This window comes from Pleurodeles waltl, chromosome 8 (assembly GCF_031143425.1).
Source record: "Pleurodeles waltl isolate 20211129_DDA chromosome 8, aPleWal1.hap1.20221129, whole genome shotgun sequence".
NCBI lineage: Eukaryota > Metazoa > Chordata > Amphibia > Caudata > Salamandridae > Pleurodeles > Pleurodeles waltl.
The window spans coordinates 155,007,731-155,034,946 of record NC_090447.1 but is presented as its reverse complement, the minus strand read 5'-3'; the positions used below and the strand labels follow the sequence as shown (position 1 = coordinate 155,034,946).

Genomic DNA, 27,216 nt, shown 5'->3' with positions numbered 1-27,216 from the left:
CTTGCGCACAGTGTACTGTGCTGAGGGGTCCCACCCACACTGCGGGGACTAATGTTACATCACTGCAAGGTCCCATGTGCCTCCATTCGGTGCACTCCAGGCATTATCTGGAAACACTGTGAGCAACGGTGTGGAAATCTAGGCCCTCATTACTTGAACCAGTGGGGAAGGCTTCAGCCAAGCGGTGGCTACTGGATGTAATGGGAAGTGCCGCAGATGGAGGCTCCCACCAGCAGGAATTTCCTGTTGACGAAAAGCCATCCCACCACTACCAGTGAGTTGGGTTCGATTTTCATGACAGCATGGTCTGCCCTTCTTCGAAGCTCGAAGCTGTGGAGGAAGGCTGATTTTCTAAGATTAGATGATCCTGTTGCTGATGTATGCATGCAACTCATTGGCATGTAGCGGGCTGCCAGGGACTTCACTCTCCCCCTGAGGAAGCCACAGAGGCCTTCCTTCAGGGGTTGACAAGAGGAGGGAATCTCTCTTCCTGATGAGGATAATTAAACCCACTGACAGGTAGAAAGGTGTCAGATCCTTCGTCCTGCCCAAAGCAAAGACTGATGCTAGAAATATTACTATTGCCAAGCCGTTCATACAACCCAAAGTATTGTTTAGAGAAATTCCCCCTTCCCAAGCTCTTTGAGATCAAGTTTCCTCATTCTTTGAGGATAAAATTCATACTATTCAATAAGAGTTTATTTCCACTTATTTACTAAAGACTGACGCTGAGGGGCCAAATTCCTCTACTAAGGTTTCCTTAGTTATTTTAAAAAATCAGCTTAACTCAGTCCCGTCAAGCCATTCTGACTTGTCAGTCAGGTTCCCCTCTAGATCCCTGTCCTATATTTATACTGCACGGAGTGGTAGACATGAACCCCGTAATTAACGAGCTCTTGAACAACTCTATCCACAGCGGAGGTCCAGCCAGCTTGGAAATCTGCTGTTGTCAAACTTTACAGCAATAGCAGGTAAGAGACCCATCCACTCTTTCAAATTTACGGCCCATTTCACTGCTTCCTGCCCTTGTCAAAATTACTGAAAAACTTGTAAACAGTCAAGTGACTGCATTTCTGGAAGAAGAAAATATTTTCCACCCCCGTCAGTTTGGCTTCTGTCCTGCTCATTCTATGGAGTCCGCTTTATTGGAAGTCTCCGATAACCAAAAGTTCACCTCAGATGCTGGAAAGAATGCAGTGTGGATACTACTAGACCTGTCGGCTGCGTTCTACTCAGTCATTCATGACATCCTACTGCAACGCATCAAGAATTGTGGCATCTCTCATCTCGCCCTGGAATGGCTTAAATCGTTTCCTTCAGACGGCAAACAGCCAGTGGTGTTAGCGCCTTACTCCTCGGCGGAAAAGACAATTACTGCAGGAGTCCCCCAGGGCTTATCTTTGAGGCCCGTGCTATTCAACATGTGTAGGGATCCGCTAATCTCGTTGCTTACCTTGTTTGGAATTGGAACCACTTCAAATGCTGATGGCACTCTGCTTATCCTGGCCCTGGATAAAACCTCCACTTGCTTGGAATCCAACTTTCAGTGTTGCCTAACCTAAGTTATTCGTTGGATGGAGCATAATCATTTAAAATGTAACACTGATTAGACTGAGATCACGCAACTTGGAAATGACAGTTTTGATCGCCAGCTATGGTGGCCGAGTTCCACCCCTTCTCCCCCAACTACGGATGAAGTAGTGACAAGCTTAGGAGTAAAACGTTATCCCTCACTGTGCTTCCGCCCTCATGCCCTTTGTGTGCAGGGAAGTCTTTCAGTTTAATTAAATCCTTGAAATGTTTTTTTTTTTTTACTTTCTGCCTTTATCAGCAAGAAAGGCCTTAGAAGTGGCGACTATAGCCTCTAAACTCGATTACTGTAGCAGCTTGTATGCCAGGTCTACAAAACAAACGATCCAGAAATTTCAGGTGGTACAAAATGTTGCTGCCAGGCTTGTGTGGAGACTACTTCGTCGCTCTTCAGCTGCCCTTACAGGTCTTCATTGGTTGCCAGTCTGTGAGAGGGTTCTTGCTTACTGTTTACATTTAGAGAGTACAGAAGACAAAATACCTTACTCTAAGATTCACTCACCAGGCCACCAGTCGTAACTTAAGATCATCTTCAATCAATCTTCTTAAACCTCCCCTGTTTAGACTCAAAACCAGAAGAGGTGAATCATTTACAGTGCTAGGGTCCAAAGCTTTGAACCAACTTCCTAGGGCCCCCAGATTTATTGAATCAGAAGCATTTTTCAGAAACCAGCTTAAGGCCTGGATCTTTAATGCCCCAGAGGATCTTTGCCAGTCATTTATTTACTATGTTTGGTCTTTCTCCATATTACCTTTAGCAAAAGCTACAGCCGCCTTTTGCAGCGCCAGGATGCTCCTTTGGGAGTGACAGTTGCACTATACAAATGTCACATTCATTCATTCACCGGGCAGGAGACCAGTTTACAACAGCATCTCTGTCCAGGTATCCCCACCAGGATATTTGCCAGTATTGTCTACCGTACACACAGTATTGATATATAATGAGGTCCTCCATAAAGAGAACTTCATCCATATCCAGAGCATTGCCTTTGGCGTTCTGTAGCATTTCAATTGTAGTCGATCGTGGCACGAGCTCCGCCCTTATGCTCCTCTGGGTTGCTCTGTATGGCCTAGGCATTGACGTCACTCTCCTGGGAGCTAGTTTGCAGATGGGCATCTTATGAACGTGCTTATCATCTCTCAATGAAGGAGTTACACTTTATTGCGGTGGTAAGTTGGGTCCATGTGCCTTAATGTTGTGCGTCTCTGGGGCATATTTTCATTGGAGTTTGAGTTTTAAAAGTAGTCCCCGCGCTCGTCGCGTGGTTATGCGGATTTAGGGGGCCAGTCCAGTGCACTGCACCATCCCTGACCCCCCTCTTGCTTTCTATCGCTGCTCTTCTGTCAGTGCGTGTCCTGATCCGTCCCTGAAGCCATGTTCTTGGCAGCCTTGCTAAGGTGAAGTGAGTAACTGGCTGTTGTGTGTTTGAATGTGTCTGTCCTGTTTTGAGTGCAGTTAGCAGGTGTAGCTGAATTGGTCCTCAAGTTGCTTTGCCACAGCTGGCCAGTGCTGTCACGTGACCCAGGCAGATGTTTACAGGCCCTCATGTTATTTGTTTACGGTTTTATATAGCACGAACTCTACCCGAAGGAGCGCTTCACGTGAGCACTGCTCACGTTACACAAGGACACATTCATTTTTGGTAGCAACGGGAGATTACAACGAGAGATTGTGTTGTGCCCATTACCAGAGGATGTTGAGCCACCACCGAGACTCGAACCTGGTTCCCCAGCTCCGAAGTCGGCAGCTTTGGCCGTTAGGCCACATCCTCTCCGAGGCGTCTGCGCACAGAACCGAAAGAGTTAAGAGCAGCACCCCGGTGCCTTCTCTTTCGCACTGTTGGTCCTCAGGAGGACACAGCACCTAAGACTGGAAACCAGAATGAGCCCGGGAAAAGATGCGGAGACCTTCCCCGCGCCAAAGGCGATGCCACTGGAGGGGGGTCATAGATGGGTCGTGTCAGTTCATCCATATCTGAAAGCAGCCCCTAACTTGCAGCTTAGAGAGCCCAGAATGGCCAGTCTGTCCTGCCCTGTCCCTAGAAGCCCATCAAAGACTCCCCCTAGCAACAGCGCAATCTGGGCAGGTCTTTAGATGGTTCAAGGTGGGACCCCGGATCCTTCCGCCCCTCCTCCCCTGCGTCCCCAGTTCAACCACGTATGCAGCGTCATCCACCGTGGTTCTGTACCGGCAGAAGCCCACATTTAGGCAGGTATTGTGTATACCACATGCCGGTAATCTTCACTAGGCTGAGTATCACTACTTCTCGTTCGATTCCCTGTTCTCGACAACTTAACTCCACAAGACTTGAACACATAAACCACTGCTCACCTCACAGGGCAGTAAGAATTGTCATTGTAGCTTTAAATGGGCCGGTACTGCCCGGTACGCAGTACCAGCACTTTTTATTTTAAGGAGGGGGAGATACCTCGATTTAAGAAAAACGTAGTACTTTTAAATGGAGAGTACCGGCACTTCTCAGAAATCATTACATTTTTTTCATTTCAAGCAGTGATTGTAGCGATAGAGCAAAGAGAAAATAGCAAAGAAGGGAAGTGTACATTTAAAAAGACTTTCTTTGGTAAATAGATTTACATTCCACTGCGAAAAAAAAAACACATCCACTTATAGAGAAATCGGTTACATTTCACTGTACTGCAATATACATGTTAATCTGCAAACATTCTCAGTTGGATCCTGTTCTTAGTGTTTGCTTGCTTGCCGTGGTTTGATTAGCGCGTTGCTCCTGCCCCCTAGTGGTTTTTTACGAGTTGTTCACTGTATTTTTTCCAGATTTCTACAGAAAGTAAATTACAAAGAGTTTTTTACGATACGAATTAGCAAATAGTGTTAGCATCTTCAGGTACAAGTTGGCCGTATTTTACATTCTTCACTGAGTTAGGCAATGCAAAAAACCTTCAGATGGCTGAAGGCCCCACGAGTTGTTGACTTGTGCAACTCTAATTCATTAAGATTGCTTGAAGTGCTTTTTGAATATGCCCCGAGTCTGTCAATATGCTTCGTCTCCTCTGATTTGTTAAACAACAAAAAAAGTAAAGTTAGAAGTTGGTTTTTATGCCCTGCTAAGGCTCGCTCACATTCTCGCATCTGTACGATGAGCTGCAGCCTTTTCATGGCTCCCCAATACTACCATACCTACGAGTTGTTCTACTGCTGCAAAGGGACAAGATTTCTCTCTTAGTGGCAATTCATTAGCTGTTTCTTTTTATGTTATGTCTCTGAGAATATGCAGTGCGTGCCGTTTAGTCAGGTCTGGTGGTTCAGTGGCTGATGCATCCGCTGCAGGAATCTGTGTTTGGCTGTATGGTCACAGCTTAAAATCCCGAAGTCCCTTCAGCCATTCATCCTTCTGAGGTCAATAAAATGACAAATAAACATATTATGTTATGGTAACCATTCCCTTGGCCCCTTTGCACTTACTGGGGTAAAACGTAGTGAATAGCAAAGCTATACACAGATACCAATACATGTAATATTGGGGATGTATTTTCACTATTGAGAAACGTTTTTAAATATTCCTGCTATTCCTTTTTAGCAAGCAAAACTGATGCAGGTAGGTGGATACTCTACTTTTTAGGTCTTGCCATCTATACAGCTGCCTGTTGGTGATGACCTAATGTTACCATACAATATAAAGACTGCTTTTGGTCAGCTCTCTGCCCCTTCCTAGACGGCTGCATTTTCCATCTCAGCTCAGTGCCCATGATTCAGCGACTTCCCTCTCTTCTTGTGTTGGGCCCACCGCAGGAGCATTGCTCGTTTACTGTGTATCTCACTGCTTGTCTTCTATCTTTCCACTGGCTGAGTAGGGGATAGCTATCCAGCGCTGAAAGGAAACAGAATCACGGTCTCCTTTAATTGGATACATGTGTTCAGCCATATGCAGGCGGAGCCGTCTGATGGCGCTGCCTGCGCCCGATAGCGCGCAAGGGCACAGTAAAATGTGCGCCACGTACGTACTTTTACACTTGAAAGTTAATTGACCAGGAAATATATGACCATTAGATCCCATGCTCAGTTCACACTTACTAAGAGCCAATTCTCACAGGCTCCACCCTTGTGAACCCCTGAAATCTGTAAGCAAGTGCGGGCTCCTTTTTAGAGAGCAGGCGAAGCTTCGCAATGTGGCATGCTTGCCTCCTGCACAGGGAAGGACCTACTTTGATTTATGCCAAGTACCTGATAGACTAATGTAATCTGTTTCTTTTTACCATTTCGTAGGCCTCAAAATCCCGAAATCAATCCAGTTACTTGAGAATCTTCAAGGATGCCAGATAATCTAGGTGACTCTTCTATGGCCTTGGAATTGCAATCTTTCATCAGTGTTGTCCTAAGCCTTCATTCGTTCACTCGCCCAGTAAAGAGGCTTGGCTGTCTGGTTCCTTCAGTATTGAAGAACGACATCTCTGTTTATCTCCTCGTAACACCAGTGCCCTTTGTGTGGCCAGAACTGAAGCTACTAAATGCCTCTCTAAGGGCTTCTAAAAGGAATAATATTGATGGACTTCGCAACCTGTGCTTTAATTACCACCTGGCTGAATACGGTATTTAGAGTCATAAGAACATATCTACAAGGAAGGGTGTCTTGAGGAGCTCTGAAAGTGTTGGTTTATCATCACAGAACCTCATCCACTTGCACCTTAATAAAATTCTTCTCCCTGTTTAGAGCTACACATGGTTTTATCTGTACTGGCACTGGCAGAATTGGAGACCATGCTGCCTAGTTTCACTAACCTAGTGATATGCAAGGTCAAGTGTCCGCGTTACAAGTGCAAGGCGGCTCCCAGTACCTACCGTTCTGTTTTGGTAAGAAATTCGGTCTTCAGAGCCATCGGGCTCTAGATCTGGACACAGTCTAGGTTATTGCGGTGTAGTTAGTCTCTACGAAGTGTCACTCTCTTTAGAATACTCACCTTGATTAAAAAAACAATCATAAAATACATATTTTGAGAATTTTTAATTTTTCAATTTGTGTTGAATGAATGTCAAAAAACCAAAAGTCGTGAAAGTTTTATCAGAACCACAAACAGTTATTTTTCTTTGAAAGCACAATCTTTCATAGCATCACTGCCCATCAGCCGCATTTACTCTACTTTTAAAAAGTTGCCTGTTCTTTGGAATCACAGAGTGCTGTTCCCCTTTTAGTATCCGTGGCACCAAGTAGTGCCCTGACATGGATGTAAGTCTGTCTGACACTTCAAGGAGCTTCTAATAAAGCCCTTGGTTTTAAAATATCAAATCAGTAAGCAGACATTCTTTGCTGACCAAGTGCATGAAAATTGTCAGGATTTGAGTTGTGCTTATGGAATAAATTCTGATAGCAAAAGGGGTGCTTTTAGCTGCTAGTGTACACTGCATTGGAAAACTGCAACCTCCTGCATGTTGTTTCCGCGAGGAAGGTTGAGTGACGCAAACTACTTCCGTGAGGATACCCATCACCTTCCCGACCCTCAGTCACAAAGACTATTGGAGTGACTGGAGGCATGCACTCACCGTTTGAGGTTTGAATGGGACATGCAGACTTAACTCCTCGTAGTATTTACGCTTGTTCAGTCTCTAGGGGTCTCATTTGTTGGGTTGATCTTGAGCTGTGCTTCTCTTTTCGCTCTTTTCTGCTTCTCCCTCCTTTCCTTAATTTGATCATTGTCTGTGGCTGTCTTGATCCATGTGGCAGACGCAAGAATAGTGGTGGTCTAAATAATACCGTGGCTCGTGCACACCCAGTGAACACGTGTGGGTCTTCAGTATTCCACAAGATGTTTGCAGATGGCGTTTTTTCTGGTCATGGTTTTCTTCCTCTGCTGAAGATATCTCAGTTTCTAGCTCTGCATAAGCTCCACTAGTCCACCAGTGGCTTGCAGCACACACGGGTCCACAAACGGGGCAGGAGTTGGGCTTTCCACTAGAAATCTGTAATGCTAAAATATATTATTTCCATCCTCTGCGCCTCTTGCACCCTGCAGTTTAGCACTGAACTCCCCGCTCCTCCTTCTTCCACATGAGAAGTATCAGTCTTGACCAAATATGTTTTTTTTTTTCTTGGAACACTCGCCACCAACTGTTCCTCGCCACACGTGCACCCTCTTTCCACCTATCATATCAAGGGTTGACCTTAAAGATTTATGAGTGGGAATTAATAACATTTTACTCTCACAGTTCCAAGCCAGCACATTGATTTATGTTGTTTTGCAACGTTCTCATGCAACACAATGTGGCCTCTTGGTGCAAGAATGTATTTAGAGATAAGCAGGTCCTTAGCTGTTAACAAAATTGTTGGTTGAGGTTTTATGAAGATTCTGAGCATAATTTGTCCTGCTTGGCCAGTCTTCAGTTTGTCTGATGCTCAAGTGTTAGTAGTCACGTCTCAAATAACTATACACTGCCATCTGCAACTAGCTTGAGGAGGCCATGTCCTCCTCCTAGATATAATCTGGTGCTCTTCACAGTATCCTCATGGCTGGATGGTGGATTCTACATAACACTCTACTGTGCCGTTGGACTTGTCCATCCTTTCTCAATCTCCCATCGGTACAGTATTCCTTCTGAATTAATCCTGGATTAATCACCCGCTCCTCTATACTGACTCCTTTTCCTGCGGATGTATCCCCCGGCCATTTCTTCAAGTCGCCCTTCATGTGTGGAGCATTTCCTTCTGTTGCATCATTCCACCCTGGTGGATCATTCCACCCTGGTGCTCAGTCTCACACTGCTTCTGGTGTCTCGAATTAGATGGATTTTCCATTCTGTAGGATGTTACCCTTTGCTAGGAATAGCAGCATACTCTGAACACTAAGAAGTCTCTCTCTTTCTTGAATTGTTAAAATGATTTTTTGTTTTTGTATGTTTCATACAGGATCCAGGGAAATTTAACACATTTCAAGAGCCACTCTGTAGCTGTCCTCGTTTCCTAGTGCTTTACCGGCTACATTTTCTGTCCAGTGTGGTCCTACCGAATAGGCAAACTAGGTGCTTGCGTGAGGCCACAAAACAAGCAGGACACCAAATTTGAGGAAAACAATAAAAGTAAAAATAAATTACATTAAAAAATAAATTTGAAGATGCCAATTGCATCGTTCACCTAAGATGTTAGTTGCCTGCAGCAGATCTAATAGCTGCCCGGGTCTCCCTTTATAACTTTCTTGGCAGCAAAATGCCTCTGCGTTGCCATACTACAGCCGTGTCCCAGGTGCCCCGTGGGCACATTAAACAGCACAGACATTTATAAGAAATGTTTTCCTACTAGCTCTTTAAGACCATCTAAAGAATAAATTCCATACTTCTGCCCTCTATACCCTTTGGCATGACCACCAGGGCCAGAACTTTGTCAGGACCTTATTTGTCTAAATCCTCATTACGAATCGCATTTACTCTCCCCATTTGCGTCCATTTGTCAACTGTTAAGTTGTTTTTTTATTTAAATGTTGTTATGGATAAATGCTTGCACTCGGATATTGTGTGTTTTATTTCAGCTGCAAGTAGCAAGCAAACCGTACTTTTACCTTCGGGACATAGCTATACGTTTTCAGATGTGGTCATTTATCGACAGCACCAAATTGTGGCACTAAAATATGTTCTATTCTGTGGATTATGCTTAGAAAGTACAGCATGGCACAAATTGCTTTCTTATCAAATATGTAGAATTTTTTCTACTGCAAAAATGAGGTCACTTGTTGTATTGCTTATGCCTATCGAACAACAATGTAAATGTGTTTGCTGCTTTTACACATACGTCATTGTATTTAGAAAATAATATAAATCTTAAGACATGTACGTCTTGCTCAGCACCATTGTAAGGTGGATAACTCCAGAAGTAATTTAGACCGCAGCGGAGGTCTGCCATACCTGTGGGATGTAAAAGGTCCGCCTCTGGCCTCCCAGATCAGTGTATTTCAAGCTGCTGCTGCACAGAGCATTCCGGCAGGAGTGACTGGCAAGTACGGAGATTGGAAGGATGGGCAAATGGGTGAAGACATAAAACAAAAATGCATGCATGAAATTTAAATACAACAATGAAATAAATAAAAAGGTATTCACCGGGCCTTCTGCAAACACGTCCTCTTCGCTCAAATCCTCTTCTTCCCCTGAGGTCACGCCCAGGGCCCCAGCTAACTCACTTAACCAATCCTTGCGCTGTGCTCATGCTGTTAACCAGCATGAGCGCAGTGCCAGGATTTGAGGGAGGACCCCCTCTTGGTGCTCCTGAGTACTCTGGGGGCCTGTGCAGGCTGTCAACCCAGCAGTATAAGACAACTGGGTTGAGAGGTATATAGTGCGCATGTCAGACTGGTCGTCGCAAGATGGCCGGCCAAAGTGACCTGTGCACTGTAAACGAGTTCGCAGGCAGCTCTTCACTGCTGCCACTCATCAGGCTCTGCACCGTCCTGACACAACTCAGGACGTGTTGACCAAAAATCAAACGGTAATGAACTAACTTTATTACCATTTTAGTTTTCATCTTTGGGGCATTTCTTGGGGGAATTAGTGGGGTGACGCTCCTCTGCTCTAATGGAGAACCGGCCCCTGCATTCCGGAATAAAGTGCGTCTGCTCAGGAGCACGTTAAAAATGTAATGGCCGCCCCGCCACAGCACCCAGCCGGCATTCTTTTTATTTCTCAGCAACAAACCCTAAAACCAAGGGTTGCTTGCTGAGAAAAATGTCAATGGCCCTCCCCTGCAGGATGCACAGTGCACGTGACGGCCATTGCTTATTTTGCCTGCCTGGATTTGCAAAGTCTCACATGGCAGACCCAGGTAAGAGAGATTTGTGTCACAAGCTCCAACGTAAGAGGGGAAGATGTTCTCACGCACCGACCCCGCAGCCTTCTGGTAGGTGGGCAGTCTGGCCATGGGATTCCCATAAGAGAAGCGACCAAGAGAAACAACTGTCAAACTTGCGCGTTCCCATCATTACTGAGGCAGAAAACGTCAGGTGTAGCTCCTGTTCAACCGAGCGCAACATGTGGTCCTATTATTTTGTGCTGAAAACATGTATGCTGCAATGAAAAGTAAACCAGCACACAAAAAGCACTTGGTTGCAAACAAAAGACCAAACTGATTGAAATATAAAAGTATAATATTGTCCAAGAATAACATTTGCCTTTAAACGTGGGTTTTCCATCAACCCCTTGTGTTTTTCTTTGCAGGAACTGCATCTGTTGCGGTTGCTGGCATCTTTGCAGCACTCAGAATAACAAAGAACAAACTCTCTGACCACAAATTTGTTTTCCAAGGCGCTGGTGAGGTACAGTATTTAATTTTTGTATTTTTTTACCAGCTGTGCTTGGAATGTTTGTGAAAAGGAGGACATTTTTAGGGCATTTTAAAAGATGCGGTATTGTTATTAGAACGTAAACATTTTAGTAATCCGAAATTAGTTGACTCCAAAAATAAGCCTGATTAACCTTATGGTTGCTATTATCGTATGAAACTATTGGTCTTTTGTACTTTTGTTATCATTTAGTTTGATAGGGCTTGGCAGAATATAACCTAAAGTGCATGGGGTTCTGCAATTCTTGTACTGAAAACCTCTCTCCAACGTCTTTCTAATTGACTCACCCAGTCGCTGATTATAAAGAAATGACGCCAGAACTCATCTCTAATAACCTATTATTCCAGCTGAGTTCTCACATCACAATGCCTGCTGCCAGAGCCTGTAGCCAATGGGAAACAGGGCAGGTCACAAAGCATAATTAAAGTAGCTGTTTAAAGGAAGGAAAACAAAGTTTTTTTTTCTTTCTTCTGCTCTGTTTTTATAACTGTAAAATGACAAGCAGAAAGAAGATATTTATGGCACCATGTTTATTTTTTGCACTAAGGCACTCATGAAAGTTAGAATATTTTTGTATGTTTTAATAAATTGACTTGTATTAAACTGCTTCTAATGTTGCAACAGCTAACAGCTTTTTTGATGTGTTTAATTTAGCACTCAAGATTTTATTTGTATTTTTCATGTTTGCAAACATGTTCTCTCTTTCATATGCAAAAGCTACACCCCGAGATTTAAGTGGTTTGTAGGAAAGGTGATGGTGTGACCATACAAAATGAGGATATTGTAAGTCAGCTCTGAGTACCATCCTCTGTAGGAATTCAGTCTTCAGCCTTGACTTCTATGTCAGCTTAGAACTCCTCTGTGACTTGCAACATCCTTACAATGTCCTGCAGGGTGTGCACTTTATTCCATATAAAATCAACTAATGCATTGCTTGGAGTGTATGTCTGCCTACTCACTGTCCCAAACAACGGGAAGACAAATATCATGTTGACCATCCACATGATCTTTACCGGCCCCTTGTCTGGAGTGTGCGGGTCAAGGCAGGTAAGTACCATTGTGTTGAAAGATACCGTGGACGCCCTTACACCGCTGCTGTCTGCACCGCTGGATACATAAAATGCTGTTTCTGCTTCTCTCAAATGCACCCTACTTATGTTATTGAAAGTATGGTTATTAGTATTATCATCTATCATTAATAACAGCTTGTACCCCTAGCAGAGGTATAGCGTAAATCCAACAAAATCGATCAAATTAATAGTTTACAAATTTTGAAAAAGATTTAACCAATGTGAAAAGGCCACATGGTCGTTGTGTTGAAATAAAAAAATAGCACTGCCTCAGTTCCAGTTTACATTTTGCAAGAACATACTTGATAATGTGCACTACTGATTATATACTGCATACAAATAAGTCATGCATCAACTTTTGCTTTGCCAGGCTCATAAATGTTGCAAATCCTTTGCGTTGAGGCTAAACCAGACTGCACACCCTATCACAGTGCAAAGGAACCCACCCCCTCCCGATTTGAAATTCTAAGAACGTCCTAGCACCTCTTCCCTCCAAAAAAAAATAATATATAAATAATATAAAATTGAGTGAACCCTAATCAGCCGGAGAGTACGACCAGCTGCTCTCCTGTTTGTACAGTTTTGATTGTTTTATAAATGCTCGCAGTGACATTTATACTTGTCTCAGTTTTTTCAAACTATCATTTTTGTGATGAAGATGTTTTGTAGCTCTTTTGTAAAACCATGTGTGCAAATCTCAATAAAATTATAATCTCGTTTGGATGGATGGACATCCCATCAGAGATGGTAAAGGTCTGAAAGTGTCAAGAGGTATCTCTCCAGGATGGTTTTCCTCAATTTTCCTGAACTGGACTATACCATGATGTGTGCTTCACTCCTTTATTGACTTCATTACCATGATCCCTGCATTAAACAAGAGTTAAATAATGAATAGATGTGGACGAAGTTGCAAAAATGTTCGCAAAAGCAACTCCGTTAAGCTTCACAAGAATTATAGGGTTTATGCGCATTACCCCTGGGCAGAGTGAAAATTACAGTAAGGTATCTCTTCTCAAACAAAAGGCTCGCGAGATATCAAGTCCAATATATAGACCATCTACTTTCTAAATTCACGCCATTAAAGGTGCTGGCGTAGAACTTACGTCATCGCAAGTTACCTTGTTTCACAGTCTCTGCAAGACATTTTCTATGTAAACCGATTATCCTCAAGAGGGAAAATGATGGAATGAGTATAGGCATGAAGAAAACATAAATTACGCGGGATACGCATAGCCCAATAACCAGTATTTACCAGAGAATGTGCTTGCATAGAAACAATTACACACAACTCTAATAATAAATTCCCAGGTGTGCTGCTTAAATACTAGACATTAAGGACTCCACTGATCCATTCTTTCATGTACAATAATATTGTGCTGCCTAGTGTGTTGTACAACAGTTAATGTGCCCTACGAGTGTTCTTAGTTCAACTCTGGACTTTTACGGGTTGACATGTATCACGCATGCACCATGCATAGGAAACATTTTGTAATCTAAACTTACTTTAAGGGGCTTTGGATCAGTCTCCTTCAGGCAGTAGTTTTGTTTGCTTGAAAACCTTAATCCATTGGCTCAAAACATTGTGAATGCCAGATGGGATCAGCCCATAGGAGTATTTTATTTTCACCGTTTTTCCATTGGTTGTTTAGGAGTTTCCTTCCACCTCCTTTGGAATGCACGAGAGATTACTTCACATCTGAACTCAACTGGAGAGTGGTCCAGTGGGACCAGATGTCGATAAAAGCGTCTGTAAAAGAGATGCTACAGAGACAGAAGGGTTACTTTATTTGTTACAACATCTGTTTTTCACATGTCCTGAAGTTCAGCAGAATTGATGTTTGTACTGAATGATCTCAGGCGAGCCACATGCAGTACAAAGACCAGCTGGCTTTCTCACCTCTCCACTGTGCACTGTCTGAAGAGGGAGCAGGATGACTTTGCCCATCCACCACCTCCACGCCACTGATCACAGTCCGAGATGGTTTATATCCGAAATAAACCTGAGCGCGTGCAGGCACACTGTCATTACCATTTGAGGTAATTGGCGGATTTAAATGTTCTTTTTTTAATGCAGCATCGTGACTGAGAGGGATTTATAGAAATTGCCTTGTCAAAAATGTTTTCATATTTGTCCTGAATAATGAAAAACCTCCTCCAAGGCCGCATTTGCTGATGACACACAGATTAATGTCTAGTTTGAAGGTAATACAAAGTCTCTGCTTGAGTTCCTGCCAGTTCCTTGGCCTAACTTGTCATGTCGGAGGATTTCAGAATAGCTGGCACTCAGAACAAGACAGAACTGAAAATATGTGAGTAAAGTCGTTTAGTAGATGTAGAAGTTGTCTGCTGAGTGTGTCATCTCTAAGTTTGATCCACAGCGGGCTGCCCCAGCCTTTAAACCTTCTGAGTAATGTGATTCCTATTGAGTGAATTAATAGTAATACCTGCATCTTGCAAATGTGTTTGATAGAAACACTGTGTTCTCATAATATTAGTATTATTGTTATTGTCCGTTCAGTGAAGCAGCTTTAAATTCAGGCAGAGCAAACACAAGATGTACACGACCCAGCGCGGATCAGCGTTGTTTCTACATCATTCAGTTTCTCAGGTAGCCACAAGGTCTGGTGTGAGGGTCCTTACACGAGTGCACATGGGGTTTGCGTCCATTTGTGATGGCCTTTAGATGTCATAACCTGTAGGTTTGTATTATGACTGTTCATCTAAAGAAATGCTCTGTAGGCAAAACGTATATTGGGCTTGTAATAGTTTTCAAAACCTCTGCTACCCCTAAACCTCAAAATTATAAGAAGCTTCAGGGAGCCATAAGTGAGCCTTATAGTGAAGGGGATTGATGGCATATTACAATGAGGCAAACATCATATGTTCATTATGTTTGGTCTATTTCCTTATCTAAAAGAGCCTATTTTATTTACAGTGATCTATTAATTCTTTGAGGGTGTTACACTTAAATCTACTCTTATTAATAAATCAGATGCTAGTTGCCAAATAAAATGTTGTTCCGTTCAGCCCATGCAACAAAGTGGCCCATATGTACCTAATAGGGGTTTTGTTATGTCTGTCGACAAGCTATTTGTAGCTCTTTCACCAAATTTGTGTCACACTTTTATTTTCTAATATTGTATGTACCTGCTGCTCACAAACACTCTTCTAGACTTGAAGGCATTGGCCTGCTCGGACCAGTGCACCACTCTTTACCCAACCACAATACCAGGGCTCCCCTTTGAACATCATGCACAGTTTTGTATGGACAGATGCTCTGCAGAGCTGAGTGTAGCCCAGAAGCTCTGACCTCACTCAATCTACCTTCAGCCCCAGACAGCTGACATGCCACCATTGCGTCCTGTGTTCAGCCAGAAGGGTTATTAGTCTCTCTTTGATAAACCATCTTAGGTTGGGCACCAGACCTTTTTGCATGATGTGTCCTAGATGTCATCAAGCCTGTGATACAAGGAGGCTTGCTTGATGATTTCTCCTTACTTAAAATGGCTTTAACCAAGCATGAAGGTATGCAGAGCTCATGACTGGATCCAGCTGCTGGTGGCACTCGGTGAATTGAACCTGTTCTTTGAAGTTTATTTTTAAGTTTGATGTAACATAATTCTGTGAAGTTACAGGTATGCTTTTATAGGTTTCGATGGTTTTCCAAATCTTATATAAACTAATAAAAACCTGTATGTCAGTACCTGCACTGTTTTATACTGTTCCCGATCCTTTCCTTCACTTTTTAAAATCTTCTTGTACCCATTCCTTTGACAAGAGAAAGAGCTTCAGAGATATGAGGAAATAATTTCTTGTATATGAGTTTTTGTCCCTCAAGAGCAAGCTATCAAGAGTATCTGCAGTCTTGCAGCAAGGTGCCCACCAACTAACTAGGCGTTAGTCTTATTATCGGAGACATGTCTTACGAGCAGTGAAGCTTACAAAGTACAAATATAGATATCTTTGTTGTTTCCTCCTCTTCTCCCCAAAAGTCGACACAAGCAAACAGAACTAGGAGAACAAATACACTTGCCACCTTGAGAAATTGGTCCCATCCATCATGTCAGATAGTGAACAAAGGTGTCACTCCTACAGTTGCATCCATATGAAGGGCCCAGAGATGAAATGAATAACAAATGTATAATAGGCTAATGAAAAAAAGCTATTTACTTTAGCATTGGTGTGTAATAAATTGGCAAGAGCATTCGCGTAGATGTGTTACCATTGATATATTCTCTCTCCAATTTTCTTAGCTAGTTATTAATGGAAAGTATACAGTTCCTCTTGTTTAACTTTGACCCACACCTGCATAAAAAGTAAGTTAACACCCAGTGATGCTTTTAGATACACTTTCAGTTAAAATCTAGAAGATGAGTACTAAATGCCGTGAACTTCTGACCCGTCACTTGAGGCCCTATAAGGCATAGCCGAAGCTCCAGTTGCCTTACCAACATGTTGAGAGATCCAGCATTAGAACTGTAACAAGTGATCAGAAGGTGAAATGACCTGAAAAAGCTCCCATTTCCAGAGTAAGATGTGCTCCATCTATTTTCACATTGCTATATTGTTATGTGTATAATGCTCTTCTATTCTACTATAGGCTGCTATGGGTATCGCTAACCTTATCGTCATGGCGATGGAAAAAGAAGGCATTCCGAGGAAAGAAGCAACCCGCAAAATCTGGATGGTTGACTCAAAGGGATTAATTGTTAAGGTATCTGCTGCTTTTTAGCTTATTGTATTTCCTGTGCTAAAATACACATTTTAGTTGTACTGTGTTTATATAGTTCACCTCTGAAAACTAAGCCCCATCTAGGCAAGGAAAGCACAGGCTTCACTAACCAATCAAGTTAAAAAATGACTGCTAGTTGTTGGCCCCTTCTACATCATTCCAAGTGTCTCAACCTCCCAGCCCAAAGAATGCAACCGCATCCTTTCTCAGACTGACCGGCCCTGAGAGGGTAAGTGCCCTGACTGCGTGTAATTGGAGCTGAGGTGCTGTACCTTCAGGGGGGAGCTTTGGGAATATGTGTCCTTTGATAGAGAGGGCACAAACATCCCACCTGGTTCTACACTATGTCCGTGAGAGAAGGAAAAGGGTGGCTAGGCAGAACATTTGTCAATGGATCAGCAAGAGAGAAGAGACCCCATCTGACCTCAATACCATGTACTATAAATACCAATAAATAATTCAATAAAGCATTCACTGCCTTTTTGGAGACCTTGAATACTGCTGACTTTATTTAGCCAGTTACGACTCCTTTCAGGTTTCCAGCATTATAAAACTTTTGACTAATGTTGAATATTTGCAGGTCAGTATTGACAGTTTGCTTGATAAGGTAGATTGACTGTCACGTCTAATTTTTAATCTTAAATTGTAATTTTCTGCCATTTTATGGATTAGAGATTCCTGCAATGCCAATTTTCTAACCACAGGGGCTAGATGGAGTGTCAGAACTCAGTTCGGAGAGCCATGGGGTGAGCAGGAGCTACTGGGCCCAACCGTGGGGATTTAGGCCTCTAACTCCTGATGTCTTGGGCTTCAACTGACTATGGATCCTGAGCAGCTGGACCAACTACCCCTTCATCACTTTTAGTGGTAACACAGATCGAGGGCAAGGATTCTTTGGGTAGAGTTGAAGTAAATAAAGGGGGTGAACAGAAGCTCGCACTCAACACACACTCGATAGCAACAATATATGATTGTCCAGTGAAACACTTTCTTATATGGCAAAATTAGTATTTATTTACAAACAATACATGCAGACCCCGGATGTCAGGGCTCTAGTGTTTAATGGTAACCCCCTGAGTCCCACCTTCCTCTCAAGTAGTGGGTATTCCTCATTGACTAGAAGAGACATTCGGGTCAGGCCCCATTAGCAGTGTGTCTCAGGAGTCCTACTTGTAAAAGTCGAAAGAGCTCCAGTGCTGAAACGCTATCTGGCAGACAAATTTCCCTGGAGCCTTCTAGCTAGTAGTTCAATCTTAGCCACACCATCAGGGATTGTCCAACTACAGTCTCTGAGAGCCTCTGTCTCTTGCAGGCAGGGTGGCTGCAGAGATTGCCTCGGATGAGTATTGTCCATGTTGCTCTGCAGGGGTCATGTCTGGGTGCCCTTGGCTCTCCTCCAATGCAACAGTAAGTTTCATTTGGTCTTCCCCTCAGTCAATGCTTGGGCCTACATGAGTGACCGCAACAGCCTCACCACGCGACAAATGGTATCCACCAGGTAGCGCTCCTTGCCTTTCTTCAATGGCTCCCTCTGGCATATGGGGTTACCACACCTGCTCTTCACTCAGACTGCGGCCATATCAGCACAGCAGCAGGTTCCATTTCATGGCACCCCCAATCCCCCCTCCCCCCCCCCCCCCCCCCCCCCCCCGGCATACAGAGTCGCTGACTCACAATGCACAAAGGCGACAGCCCAATCACCATGGCGATCTTCATGGGTGCCCTGGGCATATGGGGTGGCTGTATCACACTGACACTTGGGCCATGACCTGGTTGGTGCTGCAAAGTTCACAGCTCATTTCAAAACCACCCTTCTCTCATATACAGGGGTCTCTGTCTTAAACCTGCACCTGGGCAACAACCTGATCGGTGCAGCAGCTGTATCCTCGCTATAAGGATCCAATTGTCAGTATCTCCCTCCTCCCTCCCCCAGACCTCTCTCCCTCTAGCTCTCCTCTTCCTCACATGGCACACTAATCTTGGCAAGCAGGCAGACATTGGTGCTCCTGACTCCAGGGGCAGGTGGTGGTGTATGTCCCTGGGTGAAGTCCCCTCACCTGGCTGGGAGACTGGCAGGCCTTAGCCTCCAGCCCTGGTCAATGGAAGAAGTCTTGCAGAGCGTCCCCTCCTCATACAGCCCATCTGACTGCTTGACAGTCCTCCATTTTGGAGGCCTTGATCATACCCTCTTTTAGTCAATTTCCAGACACCAAATGTGATTTACGGTCTGAGTCTTTAAAGTTTGTGTTGGAGGTCTGCCTCCTTTTGAAGTGCACTCTCCTCTGTCCTGCCTTCCTCCAGAAAGTGATCTGTCACAGCAGAAGTGACACCATATCTGATAGCCCCACAACACAGGCCTTGGGAGTGACTAGAGGTTCATACCTGGATGTCAGCCACAGTGATGTGTATCAAAAGGTTACTTCAGGGCCTCAACCCTACACTTTGTCATTCTTTTATGAGCCCCATCTCTTTCCTGAGATGTGCCCAGGCCCATTTCCAGTGACCTCTCAGTGAAGCAAAGAGCACCCTATGAACCGTGCTGTCCTTCCTTTAGTCTGTGTCCTACCAAGCTCACAAGCATGAAGCAATCCACAAATCTGTCTGGGTTAAATTCTCTACCTTCTCATGGTCCTCCAGTCAGCTCTGGGTCTCATAACTCAGAATCTTCCATGTATTGTAACATTCATAGGCACATATACACCTTGAACATGCATATAACATGCACTGAACAGAACTACATACTAACCTGATGTAGGGCAAGGGTGAGTTAAGCACACCGCTTCAGAAATTTACATGCGTGGTCCTGTAGGCTCAGGTAAAAAGGCCTGCTCATTTCTACTGATCACTACACGGTTTGCTGCTATCACCACACTCGTACTACTTAACTGCTGAAAAAGGCTTTAGCTTTTCAGCACTACAGGTGTAGTGCTTTGGGAACCTCTGCCAGAGCAAACAGACCACAATCTATGAGACATGCCAATGCCATGGAACACACCCATGATCTGTGTTCATTCATGACAACAAGAATCAGCCCCAGGGATCCAGACATCATTGCAGTTGGTGATACATAGGGCAGGGGTACATGTCCATCACCATGCAAAGGAATTTTCCATGTCAACATGAGCATTCTAGTCACTGGTCTGTGGAAACATGTTTGGCCTTGGCTGTTAACTGTGGCTGACAAAACATAGAAATGTGTAGTTTAAAAGGTTTATCACATTACAGTCTTAATAAATTGATAAAGCAAATATCTGATAAGACGATACTATAAAACATGTTATTGCGATTGTTGGGTACAAGCTAAACACATTTCATTTCAAATCTATTTTTTGCACTAGTTGCAAAGCAACCATATTATTCTGTGAACAACGTTTCTTTCAGTTTGTTTTGCTTCTGTTATGATGTACCATGGTCCCTGCTTGAAGTGACCATTGGGTGCTGGTCATATCCTTAGGTGGTCTCTTGGCATAGACAGTGGTTGTTGCCCATACTATGCATCTGGTCCTCCTGCCCTAGAGTCTAGCATGCACAACAAACCTAAAACGCTTTGGGTACAGGATAGGATGCAACCAATGCACATCAAGCTGTGGGCACAGTTTGTGGGCATTAAACATGCCATGCCCCCCAAAGCCTGCTGGACATGCCTTTCATCCATGCACAGTTCATTCTATGTGCACTGTGTAACCCATGACCATCCCTTGCGTGCTGTGCAGTTACCCCAAGAGCCCTTAGGGCATTACCTTTGACTATGCACAGCACTGTATAAACATGACCTTTCCCAAAGCCCTGCACCAACTCTCCCTCTTATCAGGGCTTGAAGTTTCAGCCAGTGCCCAAAAAGATCTTGGCACTTGGTATAATCTTTGTCCATGCCCTGTACCCAGTTCGCCTGTCCACAGGGCCTGCTGGGAGTGGCCTTTGACCATGCAAATTACACTAGGGATGCTTTTGCCCATGTTATGCTCCCAGCCTTCCTGCTAAATGCCCACATTTTGTTCCAGCTCCATCGAGCTCTGGCAACAGGATGAGGCCTTTAGCCACACCAGACTTCCTTGGCACCAGTGTCGCTGGGCGTAGAAACAATTGTGTAAGTGTTCTCTCTTTCTCTAAATATACCTCCACCTAAACTTGGGCACTACCCAGGGTTCTCTCTTCTGTTTTGCAGATATTCGCTGAAAAAAAAAAAAAACAGAGGTTACAGGGACGTTATAGTTAGGTTGACCTTTTTTCTGTCCAAAACCATGAAAATCCAGCAGTTATAGTTATAGTTATACTTATACTTATGTTAAGAAACTATCACTCATTGCCTAAAATTTATTTTTTCGGCAGAAGTTATAGTTTCTTCAGATAAGTATAACTGTAAGTGTTACTATAACTACTGAATTTCTGTGGTTTTGTATAGGTAAAAGGTCACCCTAACTATAATGTCCCTGTAGCTTTTGTTTTTTCAGTGACCTTTTTTTTTCCTTTTTTTTTTTTTTTTTTAACGCACACGTTAATATTTGTGTCAAGTTGCGGCAGGCCAATCAGGGCCTTGCTTTTCCCGAGGATCAGAAGAGTATCCGAGGAGAATCTAAGAATCCGCAGATCAGCTGAAAAAAAAAAAAAAGAAAAAACGGCAATTTTTTGCCCCCATGTGTCCTATACACGTTATAGTTAGGTTCTGAATTTACTCACACAAAACCATAGAAATTCAGCAGTTATAGTTAGTTATTACATGTAACTATAACTCCTGCCCATGCCATGCACTGCTAATTACCCCAGATATTACAGCATTCAACGACAACTTGTATAACGTCAACGAAAATATAAATAAAACATTAGCAGTCAAATTATTGAAGAAAATTCTATGCATGGCAGGGGCACGAGTTATAGGTACCTTAGGGCGTGGGTTATAGTTACTTGAAATAATTCTAACTGTAACTACTGAATTTCTACGGTTTTAAGTGAATTTCTGTTTTTTAAATTCACTTTTTTCTAACTATAAAATCACTGTAACCTTTGTTTATTCAGTGAATTTCTTTTTTTTAATATAAGGTAATTTTAATTATTATATATATATATATATATATATATACTGAAAAAGCCCAATTATAGTTTACTTATGGCCCAACTAAAGTAAAACTGAAAAATGCTTGAAATTTGCCAATCATGGTATGAAACAAACACGTCACACCATAATTTGCAGCCACCATGTTTTATCTGCCTTCTCGCATAAGTAGAGTGGTGTAGAAGGCAAGGCTGGTGGGTGAGTTATAGTGTGAATTGTGCATACCATCGGTGGCTTTCAAGGCATGGGCTTTATTGTTTTTTTGTTTACTGAACCATAACTACCCTCTAACTGTGTTTTTGTTCCAGTGGACTCACATTTTTTTTTTGTATGTACTGCATTCACTTATGTGCCCAACCAAGCTGCACGTGCCCTTTGACCTTATGTAGCAGAAGTTGGCTAGGGGGCCTGCTTTCAATCACATCTGGGAAACAGCCCCTGCAACGCACAGTGTTTCACTGTGTGCAACAGGAGATGGCGATAGACTCCCCCCTTTAACCTTAACTACCCTTTGCCCCAAGGCAGATCGGCACAAACCTGATATTCCTGCACTGGGCTTCATTTGCTAACTGTTAGCCGCCTTCCATGCAGATTCAGAAAACTGTGTGCAAGTTATTTGGCACAAAACCTGACATGCCAATATAAAAATAACCCCTCTAAATTTTTGCCAAATTGTGGGTAGATTTGTCACGCAGTGCCAAAGCTATTAGCAAATAATCACATTTATGCACCCATCCCGTTAGAGGTGCACCCCCACCCCCGATGGATCTGGATGAATGTGAAAATATCCAGAGTAAGCTTAACATGTTGAGTGTCCACCAAATTTCATGACAATTTGTCAAACTGTGTTAAAGTTCTAAGCAAAAATGCCTTTTCAACTTTCAAGCCCACCAGGCACCATCTTCAAATGCTAATAATTAAAAAAGCAATGAAGAGATTTACGCATAACCCAAGGGCTTGATTTTTGAGTGAAAGTCTATGGTCATGCCAGGATTGGTGTAAATCTAAGATTTTTGCTGCAGCGGTGAGAACATTTCTTTTGGGAGCTAAGTGCCAGGTATAAACACCCATATTTCACAGGAACCGTGGAATATTTATTTCATATTGATGATGACGGATCTAAAACACTGTGCGGAACATTCCCATTGTCAAGTCTACTAGGATTATACAGCACGAAGGCCCAAACTTTATGCCAAAAAATGCAAATCACGCTGCACATTCTCTGGCAGAATTATTTTCGTATATTTCAGCTTGAAGCATTCTGATTCCAATAAGCTCCCATTGTTAGATGCACGCTGTGGAAAACCACTTTTTTTTAAAGTTAATTGCACCAAATAAATATGTAATATAAAAATACAGAACTGGTAACATGTAACATATATGTCTGTTTTGCCACCTCGTAGCTCTTGTGAAGTTTATAAGCACTTGACCTTCAACCTCGTGTTTTTTATTTTTTATTTCATTGGTTCCCCCTGAAGGACAATATTAAACAACAGAACACATTGACCTGTTTTGTATCCTCTCTCTCTGTGTTCTAATGCGGCTGTCGCCAATGTGTAATTATGGTTCGATGCACTTGCTATTTAAAAGGCTTATAACTTTTGACCTCATGATCTGATTAGCATGACATATGTACAATCTTCAGTGTAGGCAGCTAAACTCTGGCGTGTCAATTTTGATAATATATAAGGAGGAACATATAAACGGATAGTGAAAAAAAGTTTTCCTGTTTTTGCTCTTGTAGGAAATGTCTAATTCCTGCAACCCAAGTGGCTAAATGGATTTATTCCTACCTTGTAATAAAAGTAGAACTTTACTCGGAAAAATTTTTTGCTTTACATGGTTTCGTGTGAATCCATTCCTTATTTTTTTAATTGTGACATATCAAAATGATAAGAGCTGGCTTTAAATGGGTAATGCTTTTGTATATACCTGCTATTTAAACTTGCAATTCAAGACTCACAACTGCTATCATTTACATTTTGATTTGTCTTACAAATGTGATTGCCTGGAGGAGGGCTCTAAAAATATTTTTCAGCCATCTTCAAATTTGGAAGTTAGTACTGACTCACGAATTTCAGGGTGTGGAAAGAAATATCACAGCCATGCGCTTTATATATGTCAGACATAAACATAAGATCCACTGACGGGCACTGTGAGAAACTTGCACTGCCTTCATCTTCAACTCCAGAGCTCCCAATCGTGGTCCATTTCTAAACACCCATCCATAACCTGAACTTGCACAAACATCTACAGATGATCTACTTCAAAGTACGCACAAAACAAGACTAATATGCTGCTTGAAAAAAAAATAGAGAAATCAGCATAATGGAGAAAGCAAATGCTCTCAGGGAAATACATTAAGTAAAACGTGAAATTTAAACACTTGCTACTTCACCGACATTGATTTCTTTAACTAGTTTTACAGTAACTTTTGAGATATTGTAGTGAAATCCTGCAATGTTTTTACCTGGAAGGACTATCACAATAAGACTTCATTGGGATCTATTTTTCGAAGTTAGATTTTAATTTCTGCTGGATTTGAGACCCACCGAAAGCCCTGGGCAGGGGTTGAGCAGACGGCCAGGCCCTGTGCCCCACCCCTTGTAGCACACAGCTGAAGGCTGTGTGCTTTGGAGGATGACCTCCCGCAGAGGGCAAAGGGACTGATCGCAGGCCAGACCTGAGCCCAACCCTGCAGTGCTCCACCTGCAGGAAAAGAGGGGAATTAAGTAAACTAAAAAAATAAAATAAAAGCATACATTCACTTACAAAAAAAAGTTATAAACTGTGTTATGGATCTGGATCCATTGCATAAAACCAATGAAATTCACATATTGTTAACAACGCACACAGCACATGCCATAATTTGGACCACCCACCATGCTGAAAACGCAGACTTACCCAAAGGCACAGAAACAGAAAGCGAGCCATCAATCAAGAGGACAATAAGGTAGCCGGTGAGAGTTATACCATGTGTTGAGTGCATTGTTAATCATATCTAGTGAATTGTAGTGGTTTTATGCAAAATATAAGTGACACATCTGATTAGTACTGTTGGTAAACATTTGAGAAGTGTCTAAACAATGAGACCCATTACCACACACGTTGACTTTAAAACGGTTGTGCTAATAAGTTACTGATTGCACGTTTTACTATTTAAAATTGTTGTCTGTGCTTCCTCATTCAACTGTTGGTTATGTGAATTACACCAAGAAAGCCTATTTTTAACACTTGTCATTTTTGTCCTCAAAGGAGCATGTGTGAAGTATTGTAAAACAACAGGTAAAATATAATAATTCTTGCTGACCTAGACCTAACTTCCAAATATCAACAGTGGTTTTAATCGTGGCCCTGTAGTTCCCTTATTAAAACAACTAACCGATGTTTGTTTCTCTAATAATTATAAACACTAATTTCAAATGAGTCACTGACTTTGGTACAATGTTTACATCTGCCAATCATCATAGTTTGTAGAGTGTAGTATTAGTTTAACACTGTTAGTCATTTCTTGGGTGCAGCTGTATCGATTCAATTTACACCACCTTACTGCATTGCGGCACCATCCCAGTACTAGGGCGCCCTCAAAATATCTTATTAGATTCTATAACTAAATGAGCATTAACATAGTATCCATTTCTGTGTTACCTGCCTGTTGTGTCCCTCGCAATAGATTGTTGCACGTAGAACAGGGAATGCAGAATTTTAGGTATGAGAGGTGTCAGGTCATAGGTAACAGTGGGGGAGGTGGGTGCTTAACTGAGACATTTTGCACAAAAGAAAGGTGGACATACTAAGGAAGGGGGAGAGCCTGAATTTGGATGGGTCCAGTAATCCTCTTTAAAATGATGTGTCTTGTGCTCATTCTTGAGCTGACGGAGAGTTGGAAAGCAGTTTGATGGGGAGGTTGAGCTACAGCCTGGAAGGCTTGGATTGAGAAAGTTTGCTTTCAAGTCTCTTTTTTTGCTCCTGTACTTTCAGAGTTTGAGTCTCACAAGGAACTTAGCAGGACTAGACTGAGTCGGTCCTTCACCGCCTTGTGTGTAAGCAAGGTTGAGGTGCAGTTACATAGAATGATATATAATGATGCTCACTATAACTAAGAATTCCAGTATGTCAAATAAGCTATATGCAAGGGTAAAAGCAAGGATTAGAGTAAAGGGGGGTATTCATGGCTTATGTCCATCCTAGTCAATCTTGCATTAACATGGCAATGTAAAGAACAAACAGCAAACTGGGTTAGCAACAATTGGGTATGATTCCATGCCTTAATCTTAATATAGTATTACGATGGGGGAGGGGGTATAGGATCCATCCCTTTCCTACAAAAAAAAAACTGATTGGGAGTCATTGGTTTTTCATGTGTGAGATTACTTGCACATTAGACACCATTACCTATCTTTATTGGCCCATGATTCGTTTTTCATGTGTGAGAGTACTTGCACATTAGACACCATTAGATGTCTTTATTGGTCTGTGATTGGGTTTTCATGTGTGAGTGTACTTGTACATTTGACACCATTAGATGTCTATGGTGATATCGTTACATGGGGCGAAACAGCTGTAAAATCACCTAAAAGGTGAAATAAACACAAATCAAATATAAGGACAAAGAAGATCTCTACACTTGCATTGAATAAGGTGTCATAGATTTGGTTTCACCATTATTACAGCTTTGCACATATTTCACTTAGCAGGCACAGAACTGTGAGTGAGCGCTCACCGGGTCTATCCTTTCTCCACTGAAACCAAGGGCCTCCTCATACGCCCTAAAATTCATATGTAAGTTTAACAGTCTACAGTTTGTGGGTGTGAAGTAGTGAGGCATCACAAGCCAGATTACTGTTTAGTAATTATTCCACATTGTATTGGGTTGACACAAAGACCCACTTCACTTTTGCTCACTCATTTATTTTCTGGACCAGCATCAGTGGTGCTCAGCGCCACCTCCTTTCCCGTTTTCTTCTGTCTATTTCCCCGCCGCTGCGGCCCCTCCCGTCTCCCCCCTCCTTCTCACCACTCCATTAGCCAGTTTTCCTGCCGCTGCGTCCCCTGCGTCCCCTCCCGCCTCACCCTTCTTCTCATCGCTCCATTAGCCAGTTTTCCTGCTGCTGCGTCCCCTGCGGCCCCTCCCGCCTCCCCCCTCCTTCTCACCGCTCCATTAGCCAGTGTTCCCGGGCCCTCCCGCCTCCCCCCTCCTTCTCACCGCTCCATTAGCCAGTTTCCCACCCCTGCGGCCCCTCCCCCCCCAGCCCTCCCATTGGACATGCGTTCCAGCGCCACCCCCCCGGTCCGCGAGACCCCTGCACCTCCAGACGCCGCTACATGGCCAACCAACTCAACGCCATCGATCCCGGCCGCATCACAGCATGCTCCCAGCCCTCACCAAGGAACACCCACGGACCCTTCGCATGCCGCACCTGCAGATTCACCTGCGACAGAACAACGAAACCAACAAAGACCGAAACTAACCACCTCCACTG

The 27,216-nt window shown here is 43.0% G+C and overlaps 1 protein-coding gene across 1 annotated transcript in view; it reads left to right on the top strand.

Annotated features, from left to right (window-relative positions):
* The window catches only part of ME3 (malic enzyme 3), a 384,512-nt gene that overhangs the window by 325,552 nt on the left and 31,744 nt on the right, over nt 1–27,216 (top strand). Inside the window, exons 9-10 of the mRNA XM_069203992.1 lie at nt 10,757–10,854; nt 16,552–16,665. Coding sequence (XP_069060093.1) covers nt 10,757–10,854; nt 16,552–16,665 — 212 coding nt within the window. The remainder of the gene's footprint in view (nt 1–10,756; nt 10,855–16,551; nt 16,666–27,216) is intronic.